General features: G+C 48.7%; 1 protein-coding gene across 1 annotated transcript in view; it reads left to right on the plus strand.

Moving 5' to 3' along the window:
- The first annotated feature begins 1,910 nt into the window (after positions 1-1,910).
- PSME3 (proteasome activator subunit 3) overlaps positions 1,911-16,395 on the plus strand; it is a 51,723-nt gene continuing 37,238 nt past the window's right edge. Inside the window, exon 1 of the mRNA XM_063960058.1 lies at positions 1,911-2,107. Within this exon, the coding sequence (XP_063816128.1) occupies positions 2,066-2,107 (42 nt within the window). The 5' untranslated portion in view covers positions 1,911-2,065. The remainder of the gene's footprint in view (positions 2,108-16,395) is intronic.

Below are 16,395 nucleotides of genomic sequence, written 5' to 3' on the forward strand. Positions count from 1 at the left end.
TCTCTGTTTTAACCCTGTTTCTGTAGTGCAGTGCAGGGGAGAGCATGGGAGCCTTCCCACCAGCCTTTCTGTGAGGGAAAATGGCGCTGTGTGCTGAGGAGAATAGGCCCCGCCCCCTTTTCGGCGGGCTTCTTCTCCGGAGTTTTAGATATCTGGCAGGGGTTAAATACATCCATATAGCCTCAAGGGCTATATGTGATGTATTTTTCGCCATACAGGTATTATACATTGCTGCCCAGGGCGCCCCCCCCCAGCGCCCTGCACCCTCCGTGACCGCTGTGTGAAGTGTGCTGACAACAATGGCGCACAGCTGCAGTGCTGTGCGCTACCTGATGAAGACTGAGAGTCTTCTGCCGCCTGGTTCCGGACCTCTTCATCTTCAGCGTCTGCAAGGGGGGTCGGCGGCGCGGCTCCGGGACGAACCCCAGGGCGAGCCCTGTGTTCCGACTCCCTCTGGAGCTATGTCCAGTAGCCTAAGAATCCAATCCATCCTGCACGCAGGTGAGTTGAAAATCTCTCCCCTAAGTCCCTCGATGCAGTGAGCCTGTTGCCAGCAGGACTCACTGAAAATAAAGAACCTAAAAACTTTTTCTAAGTAACTCTTTAAGAGAGCCACCTAGATTGCACCCTTCTCGGCCGGGCACAAAAACCTAACTGAGGCTTGGAGGAGGGTCATAGGGGGAGGAGCCAGTACACACCATGTGATCCTAAAAGCTTGCTTTTGTGCCCTGTCTCCTGCGGAGCCGCTATTCCCCATGGTCCTGACGGAGTCCCCAGCATCCACTAGGACGTTAGAGAAAAGGCAGGGTGGTGATAGAGACAGGTGAGGTAAGGCAGGGTGATGATAGAGACAGGTGATATAAGGCAGGGTGATGATAGAGACAGGTGATATAAGGCATGGTGAAATAAGGCAGGGTGGTGATAGAGACAGGTGATATAAGGCAGGGTGATGATAGAGACAGGTGATATAAGGCAGGATGGGAGAGACAGGTGATATAAGGCAGGGTGGTGATAGAGACAGGTGATATAAGGCAGGGTGGTGAGAGACAGGTGAGGTAAGGCAGGGTGATGATAGAGACGCGTGATATAAGGCAGGGTGATGATAGAGACAGGTGATATAAGGCAGGGTGATGATAGAGACGGGTGATATAAGGCAGGGTGATGACAGAGACAGGTGATATTAGGCAGGGTGGTGATAGATAGGTGAGGTAAGGCAGGGTGGTGATAGACAGGTGATATAAGGCAGGGTGGTGATAGACAGGTGATATAAGGCAGGGTGATTATAGAGACAGGTGATAAGACAGGTGAGGTAAGGCAGGGTGATGATAGAGACGGGTGATATAAGGCAGGGTGATTATAGAGACAGGTGAGGTAAGGCAGGGTGATGATAGAGACGGGTGATATAACGCAGGGTGATGACAGAGACAGGTGATATAAGGCAGGGTGGTGATAGGTGAGGTAAGGCAGGGTGGTGATAGAGACAGGTGATATAAGGCAGGGTGATGAGACAGGTGATATAAGGCAAGGTGGTGATAGAGACAGGTGATATAAGGCAGGGTGATGAGACAGGTGATATAAGGCAAGGTGGTGATAGACAGGTGATATAAGGCAGGGTGATGAGACAGGTGATATAAGGCAAGGTGGTGATAGACAGTTGATATAAGGCAGGGTGGTGATAGAGACAGGTGATATAAGGCAGGGTGGTGATAGAGACAGGTGAGGTAAGGTGTGAGATGATGAAGACACGTGCAGAGGATAATGGAGGCACGTGGCAGGAGATAATGGAGACAAGCAGCAACCAGCGGTTCTGCAAAGGATGATGATGAGAACGTAACACATGGGATGAACGATGAGTGACAGTTCTGAAGGAGAAAGGAACAGCCTATGGTTATCCTACTGAGCTATGATTGGCTGTCTAGCCAACTGGTCTGTGGCGTGACTGGCTGGTTTTTGACCCGCCCTCAGGAGCGTCAGGGCGGCTGACCGCGCGGTGTATGTGTCGTCACTTCCACTGCTGTGTCGCACGAGCCGGTCCAAGTGAGGGAGATCTCAGCGCGGGCGCATCATGTCCTCCCTGCTGAAAGTGGACCATGAGCTAAAGAAAAAGGTGAGCGCAGCCCGGTGCGGCTGTGTGCGGGAGTCGAGCCGGGGCTACACGCTGTACCAATGGGGGCTTTGTCCTGACATGGTGCAGGCCGGAGTACCCGTGTCCGCCAGCATCCGAGCTACCTCCGTCTGTTAGTCTGCGGAACCCACGCTATGGTACGGCAGTACGGAGACTCCGGGGGACTCCCTTTGTCTGACAGCAGGCGGCCAGGGAGAACCACGTGTAACCCGGCATGGGCTCTCATTGGTCGTGTGTGATGGATCAGTGACCGTATATCGCACAGAAACTGACCCTGATGTACTAATCCGTGGAGCGAGATAAAACACCAGTCAATTAGCTCTTAAATATAATTTTTCAACCACAGCCTGTAACATGGCAGTTAGGCGCTTATTGGCTGGTACTTTATCTCTCGCCAAGGTTTAGTACATCTGCCCTGTATCAAACCTGCTAAAGAGGAGAAGTTGCTTATAGCAACCAGTCAGACTCTAGTTTCCATTTATTTATTTTAGTAGATAAATTATATCTAGAATCTGGTTGCTATGGGCAAGGCCTCAACTTATAATTTTCAGAATATCTGGTACATCTTTCATGATTATGGGGGTGCGGGGGGTGGTATTGGGTATTTTCACATCCCATTCAAATAATGTGTGTATTAAATATGGTCCTTTAATGAGCAGGAAAATGGTGATGATCAGGTCATGGCTCTGTGTGAGAGGATCTCCTAAAAATAACCTGGGTCTAGTGACTCAGGAATCCTAAAGGTGGGTACACACTGGTCGATATATTGGCCGTTCTATTGAACGGGCGATATAACGCGGGTACGTCGGCCAGTGTGTACGGGCAATATGTCTGTGAACTCCGTCGTTCACAGACATATCGGGTCGGCCCCGCAGCACAGCCGACAGCCAATATATTTGCCAATATATTGGCGCATCGCTGTGTGTGTACGGGCGACCAGCCGGCCGCCCATACACATGCTGTGGCGGCCGGCGGAGATTGACAGTTGAACTGGCCAGGCGTGTGTACACGCCCGCCCAGTTCATGACGTCAGTCCCCAACGGATCGGGCAGTGTGTATGCACAGCACACTGCCCGATCCGTCCATAGATAGATATATCTGCAGATCAATTACGGACCCACCTTAACTCGGGTAGTGAGCAGAGATGTACTGGAGTAGTGTAAATGGGTGCGTTATAAGCCTATGGAGAGCTGGCTCAGTGGTGTTTGGAAATGCTGTCATCACCAAGTGCCTGCAGTGGGAAGCCCAGCAATTACTGAGTCCAGCTGGGACATGGTCATTAGGTCGACATGCGTTTTTCACATTTTTGTTTTTTTTCTTAAGTTTTTTTTTTTAACTTTTTCATACTTTCCGATCCATGTGGACTACGATTGGGAATAGTAACCTGTGCCTAGTGTAGCGGAGAGAGGGAACACGGTGCACTAATTGGGGTTCTCCGTCACTTAACGAAGAAAACGACACCAAATAAAGTAAAAAAACAAAACCTCATGTCGACCTAATGACCCATACCCGTCCAGCCTGCGGTGTAAATGGTGTTTCAAGCCACTGACACAGCTTGAAATCCATGTTCAGTGACCTGGGTGTTTGGTGTAAAAGTGGTATTATTGATCTCTCCTCCTATTATTGGACTACATTTCCTAGCATGCACGTCCTGTCATTGGTGGACATTGCATGATGAGCTGTATAGTAGATGAACTTTTCTGTTGTACATCTTGGTATTGTGGATGCTGTTATCTGATTTTGTGCTTCTATATAAATGACAAAATTTAGAAAAGCAATGTAGCGGCGCTAAAATATTATTACAACAACCTGTTAAGGGGTGAATCAATTGTTTTCCCCCTGTGGCTGCCATTAGTGGGTAAAGCAATTCAAATTTCTCTGACGTCCTAGTGGATGCTGGGAACTCCGTAAGGACCATGGGGAATAGCGGCTCCGCAGGAGACTGGGCACAACTAAAAGAAAGCTTTTAGACTACCTGGTGTGCACTGGCTCCTCCCACTATGACCCTCCTCCAAGCCTCAGTTAGATTCCTGTGCCCGGCCGAGCTGGTTGCACACTAGGGGCTCTCCTGAGCTCCTAGAAAGAAAGTTTATTTTAGGTTTTTTATTTCTCTGACGTCCTAGTGGATGCTGGGACTCCGTCAGGACCATGGGGATTAGCGGCTCCGCAGGAGACAGGGCACAAAAGTAAAAGCTTTAGGATCAGGTGGTGTGCACTGGCTCCTCCCCCCATGACCCTCCTCCAAGCCTCAGTTAGATTTTTGTGCCCGGCCGAGAAGGGTGCAATCTAGGTGGCTCTCCTAAAGAGCTGCTTAGAGTAAAAGTTTTGTTAGGTTTTTTATTTTCAGTGAGTCCTGCTGGCAACAGGCTCACTGCTACGAGGGACTTAGGGGAGAAGAAGTGAACTCACCTGCGTGCAGGATGGATTGGCTTCTTAGGCTACTGGACACCATTAGCTCCAGAGGGATCGAACACAGGCCCAGCCATGGAGTCCGGTCCCAGAGCCGCGCCGCCGACCCCCTTGCAGATGCCGAAGAGTGAAGAGGTCCAGAAACCGGCGGCAGAAGACTTTTCAGTCTTCATGAGGTAGCGCACAGCACTGCAGCTGTGCGCCATTGTTGTCAGCACACTTCACACCAGCGGTCACTGAGGGTGCAGGGCGCTGGGGGGGGCGCCCTGGGCAGCAATGAAATACCTATACTGGCTAAAAGATACATCACATATAGCCCCTGGGGCTATATGGATGTATTTAACCCCTGCCAGGTCTCAGAAAAACGGGAGAAGAAGCCCGCCGAAAAGGGGGCGGGGCCTATTCTCCTCAGCACACAGCGCCATTTTCCCTCACAGAAATGCTGGTGGGAAGGCTCCCAGGCTCTCCCCTGCACTGCACTACAGAAACAGGGTTAAAACAGAGAGGGGGGGCACTTATTTGGCGATATGATTATATATATTAAGATGCTATAAGGGAAAAACACTTATATAAAGGTTGTCCCTGTATAATTATAGCGTTTTGGTGTGTGCTGGCAAACTCTCCCTCTGTCTCTCCAAAGGGCTAGTGGGGTCCTGTCCTCTATCAGAGCATTCCCTGTGTGTGTGCTGTGTGTCGGTACGTGTGTGTCGACATGTATGAGGACGATGTTGGTGAGGAGGCGGAGCAATTGCCTGTAATGGTGATGTCACTCTCTAGGGAGTCGACACCGGAATGGATGGCTTATTTAAGGAATTACGTGATAATGTCAACACACTGCAAGGTCGGTTGACGACATGAGACGGCCGGCAAACCAATTAGTACCTGTCCAGGCGTCTCAAACACCGTCAGGGGCGTTAAAAAGTCCTTTTACCTCAGTCGGTCGACACAGACACGGACACTGACTCCAGTGTCGACGGTGAAGAAACAAACGTATTTTCCTTTAGGGCCACACGTTACTTGTTAAGGGCAATGAAGGAGGTGTTACATATTTCTGATACTACAAGTACCACAAAAAAGGGTATTATGTGGAGTGTGAAAAAACTACCTGTAGTTTTTCCTGAATCAGATAAATTAAATGAAGTATGTGATGATGCGTGGGTTTCCCCCGATAGAAAATTATTGTCGGTATACCCTTTCCCGCCAGAAGTTAGGGCGCGTTGGGAAACACCCCTTAGGGTGGATAAGGCGCTCACACGCTTATCAAAACAAGTGGCGGTACCGTCTCCAGATAGGGCCGCCCTCAAGGAGCCAGCTGATAGGAGGCTGGAAAATATCCTAAAAAGTATATACACACATACTGGTGTTATACTGCGACCAGCGATCGCCTCAGCCTGGATGTGCAGCGCTGGGGTGGCTTGGTCGGATTCCCTGACTGAAAATATTGATACCCTTGAAGGGACAGTATTTTATTGACTATAGAGCATTTAAAGGATGCATTTCTATATATGCGAGATGCACAGAGGGATATTTGCACTCTGGCATCAAGAGTAAGTGCGATGTCCATATCTGCCAGAAGTTGTTTATGGACACGACAGTGGTCAGGTGATGCAGATTCCAAACGGCACATGGAAGTATTGCCGTATAAAGGAGAAAAAGACGTCTTTTCAGCCTCAGTCCTTTCGTCCCCATAAGGGCAAGCGGGCAAAAGGCCAGTCATATCTGCCATGGGATAGAGGAAAGGGAAGAAGACTGCAGCAGGCAGCCCATTCCCAGGAACAGAAGCCCTCCACCGCTTCTGCCAAGTCCTCAGCATGACGCTGGGGCCGTACAAGCGGACTCAGGTGCGGTGGGGGGTCGTCTCAAGAGTTTCAGCACGCAGTGGGCTCACTCGCAAGTGGACCCCTGGATCCTACAAGTAGTATCCCAGGGGTACAGATTGGAAATTCGAGACGTCTCCCCCTCGCAGGTTCCTGAAGTCTGCTTTACCAACGTCTCCCTCCGACAGGGAGGCAGTAGTGGAAACAATTCACAAGCTGTATTCCCAGCAGGTGATAATCATAGTACCCCTCCTACAACAAGGAAAGGGGTATTATTCCACACTATATTGTGGTACTGAAGCCAGACGGCTCGGTGAGACCTATTCTAAATCTGAAATATTTGAACACTTACATACAAAGGTTCAAATCAAGATGGAGTCACTCAGAGCAGTGATAGCGAACCAGGAAGAAGGGGACTATATGGTGTCCCGGGACATCAGGGATGCTTACCTCCATGTCCCAATTTGCCCTTCTCACCAAGGGTACCTCAGGTTCGTGGTACAGAACTGTCACTATCAGTTTCAGACGCTGCCGGTTGGGTTGTCCAAGGCACCCCGGGTCCTTACCAAGGTAATGGCCGAAATGAAGATTCTTCTTCAAAGAAAATGGACGATCTCCTGATAAGGGCAAGGTCCAGAGAACAGTTGGAGGTCGGAGTAGCACTATCTCAAGTAGTTCTACGACCGCACGGGTGGATTCTAAATATTCCAAAACCGCAGCTGTTTCCGACGACACGTCTGCTGTTCCTAGGGATGATTCTGGACACAGTCCAGAAAAAGGTGTTTCTCCCGGAGAAGAAAGCCAGGGAGTTATCTGAGCTAGTCAGGAACCTCCTAAAACCAGGAAAAGTGTCAGTGCATCATTGCACAAGGGTCCTGGGAAAAATGGTGGCTTCTTACGAAGCGATTCCATTCGGCAGATTTCACGCAAGAACTTTTCAGTGGGATCTGCTGGAAAAATGGTCCGGATCGCATCTTCAGATGCATCAGCGGATAACCCTGTCTCCAAGGACAAGGGTGTTTCTTCTGCGGTGGCTGCAGAGTGCTCATCTACTAAAGGGCCGCAGATTTGGCATTCAGGACTGGGTCCTGGTGACCACGGATGCCAGCCTGAGAGGCTGGGGAGCAGTCACACAGGGAAAAAATTTCCAGGGAGTGTGATCAAGTCTGGAGACTTTTCTCCACATAAATATACTGGAGCTAAGGGTAAATTTATAATGCTCTAAGCTTAGCAAGACCTCTGCTTCAAGGTCAGCCGGTATTGATCCAGTGGGAAAAACATCACGGCAGTCGCCCACGTAAACAGACAGGGCGACACAAGAAGCAGGAGGGCAATGGCAAAAACTGCAAGGACTTTTCGCTGGGCGGAAAATCATGTGATAGCACTGTCAGCAGTGTTTCATCCCGGGAATGGAAACTGGGAAGCAGACTTCCTCAGCAGGCACGACCTCCACCCGGGAGAGTGGAAACTTCATCGGGAAGTTTTTTCCACATGATTGTAAACCGTTGGGAAATACCAAAGGTGGACATGATGGCGTCCCGTCTGAACAAAAAACGGGACAGGTATTGCGCCAGGTCAAGAGACCCTCAGGCAATAGCTGTGGACGTTCTGGTAACACCGTGGGTGTACCAGTCGGTGTATGTGTTCCCTCCTCTGCTTCTCATACCTAAGGTGCTGAGAATTATAAGACGTAGAGGAGTAAGAACTATACTCATGGCTCCGGATTGGCCAAGAAGGACTTGGTACCCGGAACTTCAAGAGATGCTTACAGAGGTCTTATGGCCTCTGCCGCTAAGAAGGGACTTGCTTCAGCAAGTACCATGTCTGTTCCAAGACTTACCGCAGCTGCGTTTGTCGGCATGGCGGTGGAAAGCCGGATCCTAAGGGAAAAAGGCATTCCGGAAGAGGTCATTCCTACCCTGGTCAAAGCCAGAAAGGAGGTGACCGCACAACATTATCACCACATGTGGCGAAAATATGTTGCGTGGTGTGAGGCCAGGAAGGCCCCACAAAGAAATTTCAACTCGGTCGTTTCCTGCATTTCCTGCAAACAGGAGTGTCTATGGGCCTCAAATTGGGGTCCATTAAGGTTCAAATTTCGGCCCTGTCGATTTTCTTCCAGAAAGAATTGGCTTCAGTTCCTGAAGTCCAGAAGTTTGTCAAGGGAGTATTGCATATACAACCCCCTTTTGTGCCTCCAGTGGCACTGTGGGATCTCAACGTAGTTCTGGGATTCCTCAAATCACATTGGTTTAAAACCAGTCAAATCTGTGGATTTGAAGCATCTCACATGAAAAGTGACCATGCTCTTGGCCCTGGCCTGGACCAGGCGAGTGTCAAATTGGTGGTTTTTTCTCAAAAAAAGCCCATATCTGTTTGTCCATTCGGACAGGGCAGAGCTGCGGACTCGTCCCCAGTTCTCTCCCTAAGGTGGTGTCAGTGTTTCACCTGAACCAGCTTATTGTGGTGCCTTGCACCTACTAGGGACTTGGAGGACTCCAAGTTGCTAGATGTTGTCAGGGCCCTGAAAATATGTTCCAGGACGGCTGGAGTCAGGAAAACTGACTTGCTGTTATCCTGTATGCACCCAACAAACTGGGTGCTCTTGCTTCTAAGCAGACTATTGCTAGTTGGATGTGTAATACAATTCAGCTTGCACATTCTGTGGCAGGCCTGCCACAGCCAAAATATGTAAATGCCCATTCCACAAGGAAGGTGGGCTCATCTTGGGCGGCTGCCCGAGGGGTCTCGGCTTTACAACTTTGCCGAGCAGCTACTTGGTCAGGGGCAAACACGTTTGCTAAATTCTACAAATTTGATACCCTGGCTAAGGAGGACCTGGAGTTCTCTCATTCGGTGCTGCAGAGTCATCCGCACTCTCCCGCCCGTTTGGGAGCTTTGGTATAATCCCCATGGTCCTTTCAGGAACCCCAGCATCCACTAGGACGATAGAGAAAATAAGAATTTACTTACCGATAATTCTATTTCTCGGAGTCCGTAGTGGATGCTGGGCGCCCATCCCAAGTGCGGATTATCTGCAATACTTGTACATAGTTACAAAAATCGGGTTATTATTGTTGTGAGCCATCTTTTCAGAGGCTCCGCTGTTATCATACTGTTAACTGGGTTTAGATCACAAGTTGTACGGTGTGATTGGTGTGGCTGGTATGAGTCTTACCCGGGATTCAAAATTCCTCCCTTATTGTGTACGCTCGTCCGGGCACAGTACCTAACTGGCTTGGAGGAGGGTCATAGGGGGAGGAGCCAGTGCACACCACCTGATCGGAAAGCTTTACTTTTGTGCCCTGTCTCCTGCGGAGCCGCTATTCCCCATGGTCCTTTCAGGAACCCCAGCATCCACTACGGACTCCGAGAAATAGAATTATCGGTAAGTAAATTCTTATTTTCTGACATTAACCCAAGTACCACTAAAAAAGGGTTTTATGTGTGGGGAGAAAAAGCAGGCAGTGTTTTGTTCCCCCATCAAATGAGTGAATGAAGTGTGAAAAAGCATGGGTTCCCCCGATAAGAAACTGGTAATTTCTAAAAAGTTACTGTTGGCGTACCCTTTCCCGCCAGAGGATAAGTTACACTGGGAGATATCCCCTAGGGTGGATAAGGTGCTCACACGTTTGTCAAAAAAGGTGGCACTGCCGTCTTAGGATACGGCCACTTTGAAGGTACCTGCTGATAAAAAGCAGGAGGCTATCCTGAAGTCTGTATTTACACACTCAGGTACTAGACTAAAACCTGCAGATAGTGCTGCTGCAGCGTGGTCTGTGACCCTGTCAAACAGGGATACTATTTTGCGAACATAAGAGCATATTAAAGACGTCGTCTTATATATGAGGGATGCACAGAGGGATATTTTGCCGGCTGGCATCCAGAATTAATGCAATGTCCATTCTTTCAGGAGGGTATTAGAGACCCGACACTGGACAGGTGATGCTGACTTTAAAAAGGCACATAGAGCCTTATAAGGGTGAGGAATTGTTTGGGGATGGTCTCTGGGACCTCGTATCCACAGCAACAGCTGGGAAGAAAATTTTTTACCTCGGGTTTCCTCACAGCCTAAGAAAGCACTGTATTATTAGGTACGGTCCTTTCGGCTTCAGAAAAGCAAGCGGGTCAAAGGCGCTTCCTTTCTGCACAGAGACGAGGGAAGAGGGAAAAAGCTGCACCAGTCAGCCAGTTCCCAGAATCAAAATTCTTCCCCCGCTTCCTCTGAGTCCACCGCATGACGCTGGGGCTCCACAGGCGTAGCCAGTTACGGTGGGGGGCCGCCTCAAAAAATTTCAGCGATCAGTGGGCTCGCTCACAGGTGGATCCCTGGATCCTTCAAGTAGTATCTCAGGGGTACAAGCTGGAATTCGAGGCGTCTCCCCCCCCGCCGTTTCCTCAAATCTGCCTTGCCGACAACTCCCTCAGGCAGGGAGGCTGTGCTAGAGGCAATTCACAAGCTGTATTCCCAGCAGGTGATAGTCAAGGTGCCCCTACTTCAACAAGGACGGGGTTACTATTCCACACATGTGGTACCGAAACCGGACGGTTCGGTGAGACCCATGTTAAATTTGAAGTCCTTGAACACATACATAAAAAAATTCAAGTTCAAGATGGAATCGCTCAGGGCGGTTATTGCAAGCCTGGAGGAGGGGGATTACATGGTATCCCTGGACATCAAGGATGCTTACCTACATGTCCCCATTTACCATCCTCACCAGGAGTACCTCAGATTTGTGGTACAGGATTGCCATTACCAATTCCAAACACTGCCGTTTGGACTGTCCACGGCACCGAGGGTCTTTACCAAGGTAATGGCAGAAATGGTGATACTCCTTCGAAAAAAGTGAGTTTTAATTATCCCGTACTTGGACGATCTCCTGATAAAGGCGAGGTCCAAGGAGCAGTTGTTGGTCGGAGTAGCAGGAAGTGCTACAACAGCACGGATGGATTCTATACATTCCAAAGTCACAGCTGGTTCCTACCACACGCCTACTGTTCCTGGGGATGGTTCTGGACACAGAACAGAAAAAAGTATTTCTCCCTGTCATCTCTAGTCAGAGACCTCCTGAAACCAAAACAGGTATCGGTGCATCACTGCACACGAGTCCTGGGAAAAATGATAGCTTCTAACGAAGCAGAATTCCATTCGGCAGGTTCCATGCAAGAACTTTTCAGTGGGACCTCTTGGACAAGTGGTCGGGATCGCATCTTCAGATGCATCGGCTGATAACCCTGTCTCCAAGGACCAGGGTATCTCTACTGTGGTGGCTGCAGAGTGCTCATCTTAAAGAGGGCCGCAGATTCGGCATACAGGACTGGGTCCTGGTAACCACGGATGCCAGCCTTCGAGGCTGGGGGGCAGTCACACAGGGAAGAAATTTCCAAGGACTTTGGTCAAGTCAGGAGTCGTCCCTACACATAAATATTCTGGAACTGAGGGCCATTTACAATGCCCTAAGTCTGGCAAGGCCTCTGCTTCAAAACCAGCAGGTACTGATCCAATCAGACATCACGGCAGTCGCCCATGTAAACCGACAGGGCGGCACGAGAAGCAGGATGGCGATGGCAGAAGCCACAAGGATTCTCCGATGGGCGGAAAATCACGTCTTAGCACTGTCAGCAGTGTTCATTCCGGGAGTGGTTAACTGGGAAGCAGACTTCCTCAGCAGACACGACCTACACCCGGGAGAGTGGGGACTTCATCCAGAAGTCTTCAAACTGTTGGGAAAGACCACAGGTGGACATGATGGCGTCCCGCCTAAACAAAAAACTAGATATTGCGCCAGGTCAAGGGACCCTCAGGCGATAGCTGTGGACGCTCTAGTGACACCGTGGGTGTACCAGTCGGTTTATGTATTCCCTCCTCTTCCTCTCATACCAAAGGTACTGAGAATAATAAGAAGACGAGGAGTAAGAACGATACTCGTGGTTCCGGATGGGCCAAGAAGAGCTTGGTACCCAGAACTTCAAGAAATGATATCAGAGGACCCATGGCCTCTACCACTCAGACAGGATCTGCTACAGCAGGGGCCCTGTCTGTTCCAAGACTTACCGCGGCTGCGTTTGACGGCATGGCGGTTGAATTCCGGATCCTAAAGGAAAAGGGCATTCCGGAGGAAGTCATTCCTACGCTGATAAAAGCCAGGAAAGAAGTAACCGCAAACCATTATCACCGTATTTGGCGAAAATATGTTGTGTGGTGTGAGGCCAGGAAGGCCCCAACAGAGGAATTTCAGCTGGGTCGTTTTCTGCACTTCCTACAGTCAGGAGTGACTATGGGCCTAAACTTGGGTTCTATTAAGGTCCAGATTTCGGCTCTGTCGATTTTCTTCCAGAAAGAACTGGCTTCACTGCCTGGAGTTCAGACATTTGTAAAGGGAGTGCTACATATTCAGCCCCCTTTTGTGCCTCCTGTGGCACCTTGGGATCTCAACGTGGTGTTGAGTTTCCTAAAATCACATTGGTTTGAGCCACTGAAAACCGTGGATTTGAAATATCTCACGTGGAAAGTGGTCATGTTATTGGCCTTGGCTTCGGCCAGGCGTGTGTCAGAATTGGCGGCTATGTCATGTAAAAGCCCTTATCTGATTTTCCATATGGATAGGGCAGAATTGAGGACTCGTCCCCAGTTTCTCCCTAAGGTGGTATCAGCTTTTCACTTGAACCAACCTATTGTAGTGCCTGCGGCTACTAGGGACTTGGAAGATTCCAAGTTACTGGACGTAGTCAGGGCCTTAAAAATTTATATTTCCAGGACGGCTGGAGTCAGGAAAATTGACTCGTTTTTTATCCTGTAGGCACCCAACAAAATAGGTGCTCCTGCTTCTAAGCAGACTATTGCTCGCTGAATTTGTAGCACAATTCAGCTGGAGCATTCTGCGGCTGGATTGCCGCATCCTAAATCGGTAAAAGCCCATTCCACGAGGAAAGTGGGCTCATCTTGGGCGGCTGCTCGAGGGGTCTCGGCTTTACAACTTTGCTGAGCTGCAACTTGGTCAGGGGCAAACACGTTTGCAAAATTCTACAAATTTGATACCCTGGCTGAGGAGGACCTGGAGTTCTCTCATTCGGTGCTGCAGAGTCATCCGCACTCTCCCGCCCGTTTGGGAGCTTTGGTATAATCCCCATGGTCCTTACGGAGTTCCCAGCATCCACTAGGACGTCATAGAAAATAAGATTTTACTCACCGGTAAATCTATTTCTCGTAGTCCGTAGTGGATGCTGGGCGCCCATCCCAAGTGCGGATTGTCTGCAATACTTGTTTGTAGTTATTGCCTAACTAAGGGTTATTGTTGAGCCATCTGTTGAGAGGCTCAGTTATATTTCATACTGTTAACTGGGTATAGTATCACAAGTTATACGGTGTGATTGGTGTGGCTGGTATGAGTCTTACCCGGGATTCAAAATATAGATTTACTGGTGAGTAAAATCTTATTATTTTTTCTTTTAGACGCCCAGGGTGCCATTTCTTCTTTGTGCAGCCTCCTGAGGTGCGAGTAGAAATGTGAGCACTGCCCATAGTTTTGCCACCCTAACTAGGACTTAGCCACTTTTTGCCGCTAAACCCGTTTATTTGGGCACGTATAAAGCAGCGGGCGCCCAATCAGAGCAACAATTCATTTGTTCTGAGGGTGCCCCAAAAAATTTGATTTGCCCCCTAAGTGTCCAAAAATCCCATAATTCCATGATGGGGTGTTTTGTTTTTGTTTTTTTTTTGGTCTGTATATGAAGTGATGGGAGCTATTCAGTTGTTTTTGGGTGCCCATCGCTTATTTATCACAAGCAAAAATTAATCTATAGTAGGACTTTAGGGTGTCTTAACTGGAGTGGGCCCAGTAGTTTGTATAAAAAAGCAGTTTCACACTTCTAATGAGACTGCTGCATACGTGACCAGTTTGGGCTGGGTGCCCCAGCAACTGAGTAGCTTCCGTCAATTTAGACATGAGCTACATGTGCCCAAAGATGATGGAATTACACCACAATATTATGGCCTAGATCGGTGATGGGGAACCTTTGGCACTCCAGCTGTGTTTGAACTACATATCCCAGCATGCCCTGCTACCATTTTGATATTTGGCCGTGCTTAAACTGTAGCAGGGCATGCTGGGATGTATAGTTCAACAGCTAGAGTGCCAAATGTTCCCAGTCACTGGCCTAGATTATTGAATTTTCCACCTTCAAGTCGACATTCACGTGATTGTGACTTTCATAAGTAGTTAGCACATTGGTGTTTTGATGTGGTCAGACATGTTTCCAACATGTTTCATGGTACAATATCTTCTGACCGTTACCTAAATCAGGATCAGCCTAGATGTACGAATGTAAATTAGGTACTGATATTTCTGAATCGGCAGAAACGGAACAGTCACTTGCTGTAAAGCGGGCAAGCTATATCAGCTCTTAATTATTATGTTTACGTGTGATATTTACACAGCAATAATATGTAAAGGATTTATTGGAATTGATGATCTAAATTACAGTAGATTATATTAACACAATTCCTGAAAATACAAATGTAATGTGCTTTAGCAGAAATCTGCATAAAACAGCTAGCCTGGCCTAAATTTGTGGTTTAATGCGAAAAGTGCTGTTTGGGCAATTGCTTAGAAATTAAACATGCATCGCTCCTTATGTATATCCCATAGCGTGCTGACTCTAGATTGGCCTACATAAATGCGAGATCGCTTACTTCACCGATGGGTGAGCGTTGTGTGCTGAGTGATCTGTGCTAGATCACGCCGCACACCTCTGTGACACATCTCTACGTGTGTACCCCCTTGAGGATACAAAGAGGCTTTTCATGCAAATTTAGCAGCACGGAATCTTATTAGGTAATCAACCGTAAATTTAAAATGCTTGAAACCCCTCTTCTATATCTTACACTTCTTTTAAGAGGGCAATTGAATAGTTTTTTTGGGGGCACCCAAAATAATTCCATAATTTGTATCCTCAGAAGGAAGGCAAATTATAAATTCTTCCTGAGATATACCTCAGTTGCTGCATTTTATATACCTGGGTTTGCAGTAGCCTGAAAATTATCTGGTGGAGTTCCAGGGTTTTGTGAAGCATCATGGACTTTACTGTCCAAGATTCTATTTTTCTCTATCGTCCTAGTGGATGCTGGGGTTCCTGAAAGGACCATGGGGAATAGCGGCTCCGCAGGAGACAGGGCACAAAAAGTAAAGCTTTTCCAGATCAGGTGGTGTGCACTGGCTCCTCCCCCTATGACCCTCCTCCAGACTCCAGTTAGATTTTTGTGCCCGGCCGAGAAGGGTGCAATCTAGGTGGCTCTCCTAGAGAGCTGCTTAGAGAAAGTTTAGCTTAGGTTTTTTATTTTACAGTGAGTCCTGCTGGCAACAGGATCACTGCAACGAGGGACTGAGGGGAGAAGAAGTGAACTCACCTGCGTGCAGGATGGATTGGCTTCTTGGCTACTGGACATTAGCTCCAGAGGGACGATCACAGGTACAGCCTGGATGGTCACCGGAGCCGCGCCGCCGGCCCCCTTGCAGATGCTGAAGTTAGAAGAGGTCCAGAATCGGCGGCTGAAGACTCTGACAGTCTTCTAAAGGTAGCGCACAGCACTGCAGCTGTGCGCCATTTTCCTCTCAGCACACTTCACACGCTGTCACTGAGGGTGCAGGGCGCTGGGGGGGGGCGCCCTGGGAGGCAAATGTAAACCTATATACTGGCTAAAAATACCTCACATATAGCCCCCAGAGGCTATATGGAGATATTTAACCCCTGCCAAACTTCACTAAAGAGCGGGAGACGAGCCCGCCGTAAAAGGGGCGGGGCCTATCTCCTCAGCACACAGCGCCATTTTTTCTCTCACAGAAAGGCTGGAGAGAAGGCTCCCAGGCTCTCCCCTGCACTGCACTACAGAAACAGGGTTTAAACAGAGAGGGGGGGCACAAATTGGCGATATAAATATATATATATAAAGATGCTATTAGGGAGAAACACTTATATAAGGTTGTCCCTATGTAATTATAGCGTTTTTTGGTGTGTGCTGGCAAACTCTCCCTCTGTCTCTCCAAA

This window comes from Pseudophryne corroboree, chromosome 3 (assembly GCF_028390025.1).
Source record: "Pseudophryne corroboree isolate aPseCor3 chromosome 3, aPseCor3.hap2, whole genome shotgun sequence".
Taxonomy (NCBI): domain Eukaryota; kingdom Metazoa; phylum Chordata; class Amphibia; order Anura; family Myobatrachidae; genus Pseudophryne; species Pseudophryne corroboree.